Source organism: Poecilia reticulata, chromosome 7 (genome assembly GCF_904066995.2).
Source record: "Poecilia reticulata chromosome 7, P_reticulata-male-v2, whole genome shotgun sequence".
In the NCBI taxonomy this organism is placed as follows: Eukaryota; Metazoa; Chordata; class Actinopteri; order Cyprinodontiformes; family Poeciliidae; genus Poecilia; species Poecilia reticulata.
The window spans coordinates 24,233,286-24,246,205 of record NC_088836.1 but is presented as its reverse complement, the minus strand read 5'-3'; the positions used below and the strand labels follow the sequence as shown (position 1 = coordinate 24,246,205).

The 12,920-nt window shown below is 38.6% G+C and overlaps 1 protein-coding gene across 2 annotated transcripts in view; it reads left to right on the top strand.

The window, feature by feature from the left end:
- The window catches only part of scube3 (signal peptide, CUB domain, EGF-like 3), a 113,731-nt gene that overhangs the window by 70,534 nt on the left and 30,277 nt on the right, over positions 1 to 12,920 (top strand). Inside the window, exons 7-8 of one of the 2 annotated variants that reach the window (XM_008414200.3) lie at positions 6,381 to 6,428; positions 12,571 to 12,687. In XM_008414200.3, the coding sequence (XP_008412422.1) occupies positions 6,381 to 6,428; positions 12,571 to 12,687 (165 nt within the window). The remainder of the gene's footprint in view (positions 1 to 6,380; positions 6,429 to 12,570; positions 12,688 to 12,920) is intronic. The other variant, XM_008414203.3, reaches the window with a different exon arrangement.

Genomic DNA, 12,920 nt, shown 5'->3' with positions numbered 1-12,920 from the left:
TGCATGCAAAGACTACATGTGTGGCGGAAAATGAAAACCGCACATCACCATATAGGACAATCTGACAAGAGGCTGCAAAAGGCTCGAGATTCAAGCCTTTTGATGTGTTATAAAAGCTCAGTTAACTTCAGAGTTCTTTCACTCCAGGACAGGTCAGGGGACTAAGTTCAACTTGCTAAGAAATTGTTGAAAAATTGACATTTTTATTTGGTTTGTTCAAACTGAACGCTAACAAAACTGATCTGACAATCACATGCAGCTGCAACAGCTGCTCATTTATCACAAGAAGTTTTAACATAACAATTTTAATGTTTAAAAGACCTTTTTCTTATTTTATTTACTCATGTTTTTGGATTATGGATCTCTATATTGGGAGCATCTCATTGAAATACATTTCATCTTACCACAATGTCCCTCCCCAGGCAGAAATAATGGATTTGTTACTGCAAACCCAAAACCTTTAAAAGGAAAATACGATGTCATTTGAGATAGCTAAAATGTTCTTTTGTTTATTAGAAAAGTATATTCTTACCAGGAATAGTACAAAGATGGATATTTAGCTAAAAAGCACCCCTGGCTATTAAATGTTAAAATATCTTGCCATAAGAGAGGCAGTCATCAGGATGCTGCTCTGTATCCATGAGCCAAATGCCACAAAAAATTAAGAGATGGAGACTACATCATTCTGCTTTTGAAACAAACGCACCCAACCCTTTTCAGATTTTTTTTTTATTTGTAAAATAAACTATTTAGCCATGTTTTTTCCCATCCACTTCACAATTATACACTTTTTCATTGGTCTAACATAAAAACCCAATAAAACTCATTGAAGTTTGTGGTTTGCAACACAAGAAAATGTGAAAAAGTTATGCAAGCTTCTTACCGCACTGTATTCAATCACTGAGCAGAGTTATTGTCTGCAGTTCTCTGAGCTTAAAATTAGATTTTGAACAGGTTGGATAAGACCAGATCCTGAATCAAGATGAACGTCGAATTGATTTTGGTAGGTGCGTCTGCAGCACAGCCCGGTGACGTTGGTGCTCGGTTTCAGCGGCTGTTAAGTTTGAGAGCATGGTTTGAGTAGTGCCTGATTAGCTCAGTGTTTCTGGATCCCTCTCACGACCGCAGTCCTGATGAGAGCCAGACCCATGTCAAGGTCTGGTCAGCCAACCTGTCATTATTGCTGTATCCCCGTAGGCCAGGATGATACCGCAAAGTTGACCTCAACCAAATTATACGTCTTTGCCAGTCGTTTTCGAGGCAGAGCAAATGCACGTTTGTTGTGCCAGATTAGGAAGCAGTCAGCCAGTTAAAATCTCCGATTTCCCCCCACAGAGTCTGGGGTTGCAGCGGTGAGGGAGCCATACGCCGCGGCTGGCTCGTGGGCCATTCATTTCTTGCTCTCTGTATTACTTAATAAAGTCTCAATCAAAACAAACACTCATAGAAACCACTGATGATAAAGTGAACGACAAGGATGATGGTGCAGTTTGAACAAGGGAACTTTGCACTGGAAATAAAAACCTTATAGGATTAAAAGGTTGACTTTAAATGCAAAACATACTGAAACGTTTTGAAATCAAAATTGTTGTGTATATAATATTTCGGCTTTCTGTGCCAGCTTTAATTCAATAAGTCATCCATCTGGGGAAAACAAAAAGCAAGAGGTAACTTCATATTTAACCATGAAATCTAGTTTCCGTTCGAAATGCCAAAATTAAAACTTTATGAATGTCTCCGTGGAACATACTCCAGAAATACTTCCTTTCTTGTAAGCCAGTGTATCCAGCAGATAATCTCCAGAGGCCTTTTGCTTTCTTACGGGTTTTGCTGGTGGATAGTTTGCTGCAGCTTTTTCATCAGTCCAGCTTTGAAGGGATTTTATGTGTACTCTGTCACACTTTCAATCATTTGTTTTGTGGTGATTCTCCTTAACCGAGGGTTGCTCATGCTTATCTTTAATAATGCGCCATGCGTCGCTCAGTTTGAACCCTCATTTTTCATTCTGCCTGTTTCACCTCCGTTGGCGTCCTGCTTGCTGATTGCCTCTAGAAGGCTTGTACGGATGCAACGCGTACACTGCCGCTCTTTAGACAAAACGTTCACAAACACAAACTCTTTGAAGTTCGATTTTTCACAAGTTTTATTTGTGGTGGTGTGCAACAGGGAAGTTCAGATATCAGAAATGAGAAGCCATCATGTGGTAGCATTTATGTTGTTAGCACAGCAAATCATAAACACTCACAAATAGCAGGCAGATGCAGGAGTTCAGTCATTTCGAGAGTCAGCCAAACGACGCAGCGCACACACACGAACAGCACGAGAGACGCATTTTATGAATGAAAACCATAAAAACAGGGACACAAACATGTCCCATCCTACATAAATGCATGCATGTAAACACGTGCAGGTTACATGCATACGTCCATAAGATAAACAAATTGCTGTGGGTGGTCTGGATTCCCACTTGTGTCGCAGAGCAGCACCCTGTACGTAAAATACTGTTTTTCGGATGCTGCATGTTGGGACAGGGAAATGTTGTCTTATCTATGCATGCCTTTGCTGTTGCCCTCTTTACTCCAGCATCAGATTCACCTGAAAGGGGGCCACCTGTGGATGCCGTGATGGCATTCTGAGAAATATTTTGGTTCCGGTGGTGGAAATTACATTTTCAATATACTTTAAAAAAAAAAAAAAAAATTTAAACATAAATAATTCAAGTGAATATTTAAAATTATGATATGAAATCTGCAGACTAGGCAACAAACTGCTGGGGCTGCATGACAATGTCAATTCATCACTAATCTACTTTCTCTGTATGCAATATCATATCCCAAAGAACTGCTAATTATATAAATACCTTGCACTCAGGCTTGCTATGCCAGTAGTGTTTAATGCAACATAAATATGTTTCTAAAATAAGCATCGGGTAAGGTAGTCAACTCATTAAGAAATACCAACTAAGTTGTTTCATTGTCAAAACAGCCAAAAAAAACTTTTTCAATAAAACCTTGTTGCTTGGATGGAAAGAAAAGATTTATTTCCCCCAGTAGCTGGGATACTCATGCTCATTATCTGGGCTCTATGTCTGCTATAAACTCAAGTACAGAAAGACTTGGAACACAATTTAATTATCTGTTTATTTATTGCAAGTCATATTGTTCACCAATGGCAGGTTTTCCTGATATTGTGTAGCCTTACACTATGCCATATAAGTACTAAATTGTATTTTATTGTAATTCTATGCTAAAAAACCAAAATGAGTGTTTTGAAAATGTGAAGTGGAACTGAAAAGATATCTGGTTTAAAGTTGTTGCAAAAAAAAACTAAAATCTGAAAAATGTGGCAATTCTTCTTTATTTTGATACCCCTAAATACATTAAAATTTAAAAAAATGTCTTCAGAAATCCTTTAATTAGTAACCAGAGTCCAAGTGTATTTTAGTCCCAGTATAAATACAACTGCTCTGTGAAGAACTTGGAAAATATCAGTGAACAAACTGCATCATTGAGACCAACAAGCACAGCAGACAGGTCAGGAACAAAGTTGTGGAGACTTTTAAAGTAGCATTAGATTATAAAACAATATCCCAAGCTTCGAACATACTGCAGTGCACAGTTCAACACAAAAACCAATGGGAGCACCAAGAAAGAGCTCCACAGTTCAGGTTGCCAGATCTGTGGATAGGACCTTAAACACTTTACCCCCTACAGTGTCACATGGTGTTGGCAGCAGTTTGCATCCAGAAATTGGAAGAAAGTGCTTTCACCAGTTAAGTAGGAATTTACCTTTTTACTCAATATGCAAAATATGAGTGTTTCCCAACCCTGGTCCTCATGACACTCTGCCCTGTATGTTTTAGATGTCTTCTTTCTTTAAAACTCCTGATTCAGATAATTCAGTTCAGATAATGCCTGTTAATCAGACGTCAATTGAAATCAGCTGAGCTGAAGCAAGGAGACACCTAAAACATGCAGGACCAGGGTTGGGAAACAGTATTCTAGCACATTATACTCAACACAACATTTCATCATTACCTTTTTGGAGGATAGTAGGAGGCAAAGAAAACTTGTTAGAGGATGCAAAAATCTTGAGACATTCCAGCATTCCTGTCAAAGTCCAAACCTAAGTGAGGATCTATGGCAGACTAAAATTGATGTTAGAACACACTCTTGATCTAATCAGATGTTGCTTGAGATCATTTTCAGCAGAGAATGGCTAAAAACTTTCGTTTTTAGATGGTAGAGAAACCCAAAGGATTTCCATCTGCTCTGACTCAAGTTGGGGATGGGACGGTGACTACGACTGCATGCCATACTTTTCAGATTTTATTTGTAAAAAATATTTAAACCATTTCACAAATATGCTGTACTGTGTTTCAATTGAAGTCCAAATGAAATACATTAAATCTTTTGCTTTTAATGTGGCAAAATGTGACATTAAATGGGTGTAAATGCTTTGGCACCACATGTCAAGGGTCAGTGTTGATTCTAACGTAAAGTAGTTCATACTTGGAAAACCTCACCAATCAGATTTACAGTAAACTTTATTCACTGTAATTTGAAATCGAATTTATCATAAAAAGCTAATCTCTCTGCTGCAGCTTTTATTGACGGCACAGCCGCTGTCAGGCCGCCAGCAGTGTTTTGACAAAACAGCCTAACGAACTGAATTCCTGAATGATATAACCATAAAAGATCTTAAAAGACACCATAAAGTGCAGAACTGAGTCTGGCTGTCCTTGAGTTCCAGCTTTTGCAGCACTAACCACCACTTGATCTGTCTGTCAAGGCTCATACTAACCAGCAGAAGCCTCCTCTCACACACAAACAGCAAAAATGTCTTTTTGTCGGCAGTTTGTGGAACATTTATTTGCATGACTGCATGTTGCGAGGTAACACTTTTGCCTTGATATGTCACCTTTATTTCAGTTTAAGCAAAAAAAAAAAAAAGAAAAGAACCTGTCATTATCCCTTTGTTTTCAGGATTTAGTGTATGATAACTACTTTCTGTTGAGTTGTGACCAGGGAGAGGCTGAATCTAATTTCTTGAAAAAATATCAGGTCATTCTGTTGTATCTATGTCGTCTCCTGTTGGTATAAACCAAAATTAAAGATACTTGGTGCAGAAGAAATAGTTTTTATTATTATTATTCATGCAATCCATCAGAAATTTCACTTAAGTTTTTTTTTTTTTTTCATTTTAACTAAATCAATCTCTGCAAGAGCCGGCACATGTGTTGGGGCTATTTGTCAGATAAATGATGTGGGGAAAAACACATTTTCACACTTTAAATGAGGTGATGTCATTTTGACTCAACCTTCAACCGATGATGTAGATGATGTGAAGTAGAGGCTTTTAATATTAGAAATATTATTATTCTCCGTGAACGCAGCTGAACAAGCCTTGATGTAGTTCAAGGAAAGGAGAAAACTGTTCACAGCTGCATCAGCGATTAAACTTAACTAAAGTTTGGTTCTGGTTACAAAACTTGAAGACAACTTGTAGTAATTAATTTATCATAAACAGAAAAAAAATCAAAATGAACTAAAAAAAATCCAGGCAGCCATCTACAGACTACAAGCTACTAAATTCACAGCTGGTGATGAAAGTTAGGTTATTACATTAGAAAATATAAAATTTTGCCACGTAATAGTTGCAGAAATCACATACAGTGTCTTAGAAAATTTTCATAAACTCATTAACATTTTATTGTCATGTAACCATAAACTTAGAATTTAGTGGGTTTCCATTTGAGAGACCAACACAAATTGTGCATAATGTGTGAAGTGCAGGAAAGATTACATTTCGTTTTGATTTTATTTTATTTTTTTCAAATTAAAATCTTCACAGCTTGATTTGTACTTATCCTCTGGATCCAAACTTTGTAAAAGTGAATCCTGCCACATTTGCAGCATCCAGTCTTTTAGGGTGTCTAAACATCCAGAGATTGACATTTTTGCACATTTGTCTTTGCAAAATAAATTGAACTTAGTGGGTGTGGTTGGAAAAATATCTATATAAGTACAGAAAACTACAGTCTAAATCCAAATTCTTTCACTTTAAAATTATGCCCTTTGTTGCGTTGGTAGATCACATAAAATCCAAATAAAATATAAATCTAATTTTCTTACTGCAATGTGACAAATTATAAAAAAGGTCAGGCATATGAATAGTTTCTTAAGACGCAGTATGGGAACGTCCTGTTTAATGCTTATTGCTGTTAATTCAGCCACAAAATCTCTAAGAAAAGAGGTTATTATACATCTACAAAACTGCTAATCAGAACAAGGAGGATATATTGTTACCTCACCTTTACACTGTGCCGTTCAAGTGCACACCAAACTAAAGTGTGTGTGCATGTGTGTGTGTGCATGCAGGGGAGAGGAGTGTCCAGTCCCAGGCAGCCCCACAGCTGTTCCCTAATGGTAAATATGTGTTTATCTGGCTCCCCTCTCTCTCTGGGGGTCTGTGGGTGTGGGGAATAGAGCAGTCTAAGTGAGCAGACACAGATGAAGCCCCTCCCCTCAGGACAATGTTGTTGAGGGGGGTGAGGGGGGCATCATCCTTCTGACCTTTGACCTCTGGCTCCCCCCGACCAGCTTCCTTTTCCTCCTGTGAATGCCCTCTCAGTAACAGCCACTGCCTGTGTTAAACCACACCTTTTCCAAACACAGCTGCAAACAGGGAGCCTGTGACCTGCTGCTGCGGAGAAGTTATATAACCGAGATGTTTGAGATACGCTGCGTTTCGCACCGACACACGGGGAGGCACACAGATATCGCCTTCGAGTCACTCTCACGCCGACACATTTTCTCAGTCAGCCCCAAATGTCAATATATATGCTGATGTCTTTTTATTGTTGTGTGCCACAGAAGTTTTTATGTTATAACTCATGCTGGGACCACAAATGTCAGATTTATTTCGACATACATTTGTTCACTAAAGTTTGTACATTTAAGTAAATGTTACATTTTTCTTTCTAAAAATCTACCTAAAAATACAGTTTTCTTCTATTTTTTGGGTGGTTTTGTGACACCTTATCATAAAAAAAATTACTGGTTAAGATAACCTGGGTGTAGAATCCTAATACAGATTTAATTAAGTTAAAAAAGCTATGTACTTAAGATTAGTTCACGTTTCACCATCCACAGCTGCAGCTAATCGCTGCTACACCTGTAGAATCAAGAAATCGCTAAAAAAGACCCTGTCAGAAAACATGAAGTCTGTTAAAAGGTTTCTGAACGTCGCTTTGATGTAAACATATTCTGCGGATTGGAGAGACAAAAGTGGAACTTATTTCTCGTTGCATAGAGTAACAAGGTCGTCTTCGTCATTTCAGTGGAAGCACAAACATGGCGTTGATGATGTGATGGTCCAGGGTTTGGATGGCTGCCATAACTGATGGAGCAGTGATTACTTCTCTCTTCCAGAAAATCCTGAAAGATGATGTCTGGGCAGCGGTTTGTGACATAAAGGTCAAGAAACGTGTGTTATGCAACAGGACAAAGCTTCAAAGCGCACTAGCAAGTGGAAAGTTTTGGATTGGCAATTAAGGGGTAGATTTTAATAACTCCACAAATCCTTCTGGACTTATATCTGTGATTATAAGCTGGTGTTTCATCCGTTTGATCGATTTTAATTTTCTGTTCCTACTTGCTTTCTGTTTTGTTTTCTATTTTTTACTGTTAAAAAAAAGGAATGTGGCTTCATATGTCACATTTGCACAAACATTCAAAACTGACCATGTACCAAAATGGTCAGTTTTATACATTTATGACTAAAGTGGATTATGTGTTTATCAGGCTTTGGTTTTCACAACCAATTAATTTGAAAACATCAAATTAAATTTTTTTGCATCATTTTTGCTTCTATTTTTACATTTTAATAAATATTATACAACAGTTCAAAACTACATTAAGCAGATATCAACAATGTTTTGTTATTTATAAGAAAGTTCAGGACAAATTATACATAATCCTGCTTATGTTTTGGGAAAATAAAAATGGCAATGCCTTCCGCTTGCAAACCATTGATTAAATTTTATTTTATTTTTTTAATTAATTGTTCCAGTGTGCTTTACTGGTTATGATTATAATACTTTTGGTAATCATTTGTCTAGACAATACGATCCAGATTCATATTTAGATCTGATTTTTATATGTGACTGTATGTTAAAACTCAGCTTTAACATACAGTCTAACAAATGCAAAAATATTAACACTTTAATTTTAAGGTTTTTAGTATTTTGCAATGATCGGGATGTATTTGGAGTTTATTTGTTTTTTTTCTCATCAGCTTTTTGATTTTCCCACTTGGTTTTTGTTTAATAAATACTGCCATGATGGAACCTGCAGTCCGTCACCCTGACAGAAGGTAAACCTTCTTTTACCAAGACTGCAGCGTTGAACTTTTACCTTCAGTTTCTTAAATCAAAAGTTGTAGCTCACCACTGCACTAACGGATGTGCTGTTTGTGGGTGCATTAGCATATAAAGCGATTTAGATTACCAGAAGTCCAAAACAATCAGATTAACTGTGCTGCTTTTGCGAGTCAGACCAAAGACTTCTGCTTTATTTGTGTTTTGATATGACTGATGTGAGTGAAATTAGGCTTGCAGCATTTCAAACACTCCGCCGTGGTGTTCCTAAACTCCATCATCATGGCCTATTAGCTGCAGTGAGAAAGCCAATAATGTGTCCATGGTTTAGATTTACTTTATGCAAAAGATAAATCACAGAACTGAGTGAGCCTCCTCTTTTTATACGCATGTAATATCATGTCCAAAACTCCGGAACATAATCCATTTGAGGAGTTTCATCTTTCGCTGTGTGGCCAAAAGTGATTTCCTTCACTGAGAGCACTGAAACGTGATTATATCAGCTGCGTAGTTCAACCCAATTTTCAGGATGGGATGCGTTCTCATTGAAATAGCAAAGACAGCAGAAACATTAAGTCATAAATTTGCGGAGATGTTTCAAACCCTGATATATCAAAGAGATTTACGATTTAATGATACTATGTAAGAAACTTGGAGAGCAGGTTTGCTCTCAGAGGAGCAGCCCATTCAGAGGAAGAACAGAGAGTACATGAGGGGATTAAGGTGCCATTTGTTGCAACTGTATGTACATGAACGCTTACTTCCACACATCCTACAGTATAACCGTCTGACCTATTTCAGTGTTTGGTGTCCTAGTTTCTGTGCCTTTTCTCAGAAAAGAAACGTAGGGAGACGTGTTTTGCTTCACTCTCAAACAGGCTCGACTTCTGATCGTCTGCGTACCAAAAGCCCCCGATCTATTGTTAGCCCATTCTTCCATGTTTTGTTTTGTAAGGTTTGTCTGTCTGTGTTTTCAAAGGGGGTCAAATCAAGGCAGTAGCTACATAACCACGAAAAAGCCCCGAAATAGGCATAACTGTGTAAAGTGGAAGCAAAAGCTTTTTTTTTGTAGTTAGCCTTTTTAGCCTTTTTTTTTTACTCTGTCGCTCAGTAAAATTTAATGTAACCTTCACATTAAATGAAGGTTAATTAGAGCACAATTAATATGCTCTAAAAATGTGTGGCACAATTAGAGCATATTAATTAACTTTAAAATGTCACAGTTGGGATGCTACTACCAGGCTGTTCCCATTTTTTTCCAGGAGTTCCCAATCTGCTAGACGATCTGTGGATGGAGCTGGAGATTAGGGTGATGAAAAGGAGACCTTCCATTCTGGTAGACTTGAATAAATCACCAGTGGAAAAATCTGGTCTGCAATCATAGGAAACTATTGACTGGTGTAATGGTGTGTTGATCTACTGTAAAATCCTCATTTAGATGTATGTCTTGTAGTAGTAATGTGACAAAATGTGAAAAGCTTCAAGTGGGATGAATACATTAGACTGTTATCTTACAAGTCCAAACTGACTAAACTTATTGCAGTTGTAGGCTTGATTTATGGGGGGAAAAAGCCTCCAGGGTTTTCTGAAAAGAACATCTTCTGCACCAAGGCCATCCATCCCAAGAAAGACTCTGATTTTAGCCTTTTTGAGGATTTTGTGTGCTCACTCTGTTACGTATTTTGCCTGCGGTTGTCACAAATAACTGATGACAAGACGCTTGTCATCATCTCTGATGCAAGTCAAGAGTTACTGTAGCTAGAAATCATGTGGTTTCTGTGAGATTATGATCGCTGTCTTAGCAGCGTCTCATATATTACCGCGGATCAGCTTTAGACCAAACACTTTATTGGAGAATATTTGCAAAAGCCGGCCTTCTCTTACTGTAATTGCGCGACCCAGCCCTGTAGATGCGCGCCGATTTGGCTGGTGTGCTTCCAGAATACACAAACAAACGCCAGACCGTTTGTCTGTCTCCTGCCTTTGCAGAATCACAATGTTAGAAATGTTTCTTCACTCTTATAACACATGATCATTACAATTTGATGAGACAGCTGTCTGACTGAGCATTTTGAAAGCGTGTCCCAACACTAGTCTTATTGTCTAGTCTCTGCAATTATTCAGTCCGCAGCACTGTGCTCTAAAGTATGTTGAAAGACTGGGACATCAAACGCCATCATGAGATTTCTTCCCCCTGCAAAGACCAGTCAGAGCAAATCTGTGTCTTGATTGTTTATCTTGATGAAAACGCTTTGCGAAGTTTAAATGAGAAGCGCGTCTCCGTGGCAGACGGATAAATGAAAACCTCTATCAAAAAAAGACATCACTTCAGGGTGGAGCGACTCATTCCGGGGGAAAACTGTTGATTTTTTTGAACTCATCAGCCAAACAAACACACCCATCCTGATCCACGCAGAGCAGCTCCTTCAGAAGCTACTCCTCCCAGATTCATCAACACAGGTTGCCGCGACAACAGCACTAACAACCAACCCGAAGAGAAACATTCCGAGTGGGACATCCCTTCCTCACAGCAAAGCAGAAATATCACAAAAAACCCTCGACGTTAATGAATGTAAAGTGCATCGTCATGTGTGACACAGTTACACTGTTTGTAATGACAGAAGAGAATCAGAGTATTACATTTTTATAGAAATGTAATACTTTTATCCATTTCTGTGTCAAGTCCAAAATATCTTCAAATTGTCAAACACAAATTATTCAGTTCAAAGACGCAACCTGGAGACAGTTTAAGCTACAAACAGGTCCAGTTCACACCAGTTGTACGGAATCCAGCTTGGTCCAAATTCAGGTCATTCTAATACAATCCAATTATATAATCAGATTCTGGATCTAGTTATCTACAGCCCCATTCATTTTTAGTTATAATGCTACTGACTCTAATATATTTGGCCAATGATTGCCAATTGGTAAGAAGTAAGCTTGACTGAATCAAGTCATTGACTTTGCAGCGATCCCTAACACTTGGTGACAGAGAAAAGAAAATAGCTTCCTTAAAGGCTTCCGTCAGAACCAGGCCAATGTCAGTGGAAACCGGCTGTGGGCAGCTCAGGAAGAAGAGAAAAGGGAAGCAAAGAACACCGGAGCACTGGGACATGAGTAAAAAACAAAAAATTCACAGAGATTATTACTAGACTAGCTCTGTTGATGGCTACATTTCAGTGATAAACGGCTGAACGCTGAAGCATTTTTAACGAGTAGTAATGGTCTTTGGGGAAGAAAAGCAATAGGTCAGTGAGTTCCAAACAGGTCAGAAATCACTGGACCAGAGTTATAAGGAAAATAGTCAAAACAATCCATCATGCTGCCTCACTTACTGGAGACCTAGTTACCATGTTTGTGTGAATATCTAATTGATTTAATTGTGCATTAGTCCGTCTGCTGCAATAAAACCAACCCTATGATTCATCTGGTACCCTTCTAATGTTCTAGCTTTTGTAGCTTTGTAGAGGATTTGTAGAGTGCTTAATTTCTCCAGCTTACTAGAGGTCTGCTCCAAATAAAACCAGAAGCAAACCTCTTTTTATGATCACCTTGTTTTTCGGGGGCTGCACGGTCTACTTACGCTGACGTGCAATGTTGTGCAACCTATAAAACTTCTTCTTGGTTGGTCGTGGATGCTGAACTTATGATCAGGGCACAAGTCCAATCACATGCTCTGTGTTATACCAGTGCTTAATTTCTAGCTTTTACTACTACTATTGATTTAAGCTTGTACCAGAGGGGATTTGCCATTTATGTTCACTTTAAAAATTGTCTGGGCAATGAGTAGTTGGTCCTCATCTCCTTATCATTTATTCAGACATGAAAGACGCACGTACATACAAATAAACATGTCATCCTCCGTTTAGCTGTGTTTGCTAACTACATTTCCCAGTCACTACTTTCCCCCCCCCACACCTCCTTAAATTTCTTTTCTAATATTCTGCTTCATCTGCTGTATTCGAGTCTGCTCCGAGTGTTTCTTTTTCTATTCTCTCTCTCTCTGATTCAAAACATCTAATTAGTTTGCTGTTCTTATCACCCCCTCCTGTTGACAATATTAACACAGTAGATGATAGCGTGCCTCCTAATTTTCGCTGTAATACCAGTACGCAAGCATGCCGTTTGAATAAGTAGGTCAGGACAACAAATTACTTTGCATTTTCATCTGCCTGCTCGGTTCCTTGCAGAGACCTGTGCCGTGAACAACGGTGGCTGCGACAGCACATGTCACGACTCGGTGACAGGAGTTCGCTGCAGCTGCCCTGTCGGCTTCACTCTCCAGCCGGACCGCAAGACCTGCAAAGGTAAATCGCTCATCAGCCGCACATCAGGGCGGCGTTCGCACTGCACCTGTCCCGCTGTCATGAAATTAATTTCCTGAATGTCCTGTTGCCACGCAGAGTAGTCCTCATCTCTCCTTCTGGAGTTTTATATTGATAAATACGCATCAAGATGTTTTCTGCTGCAGTTATGGTTGTATTTTTTTTTTACTGCAATCTTGCATTACTTCCTGCTACTGAGAAGATTTTTTTTTTGA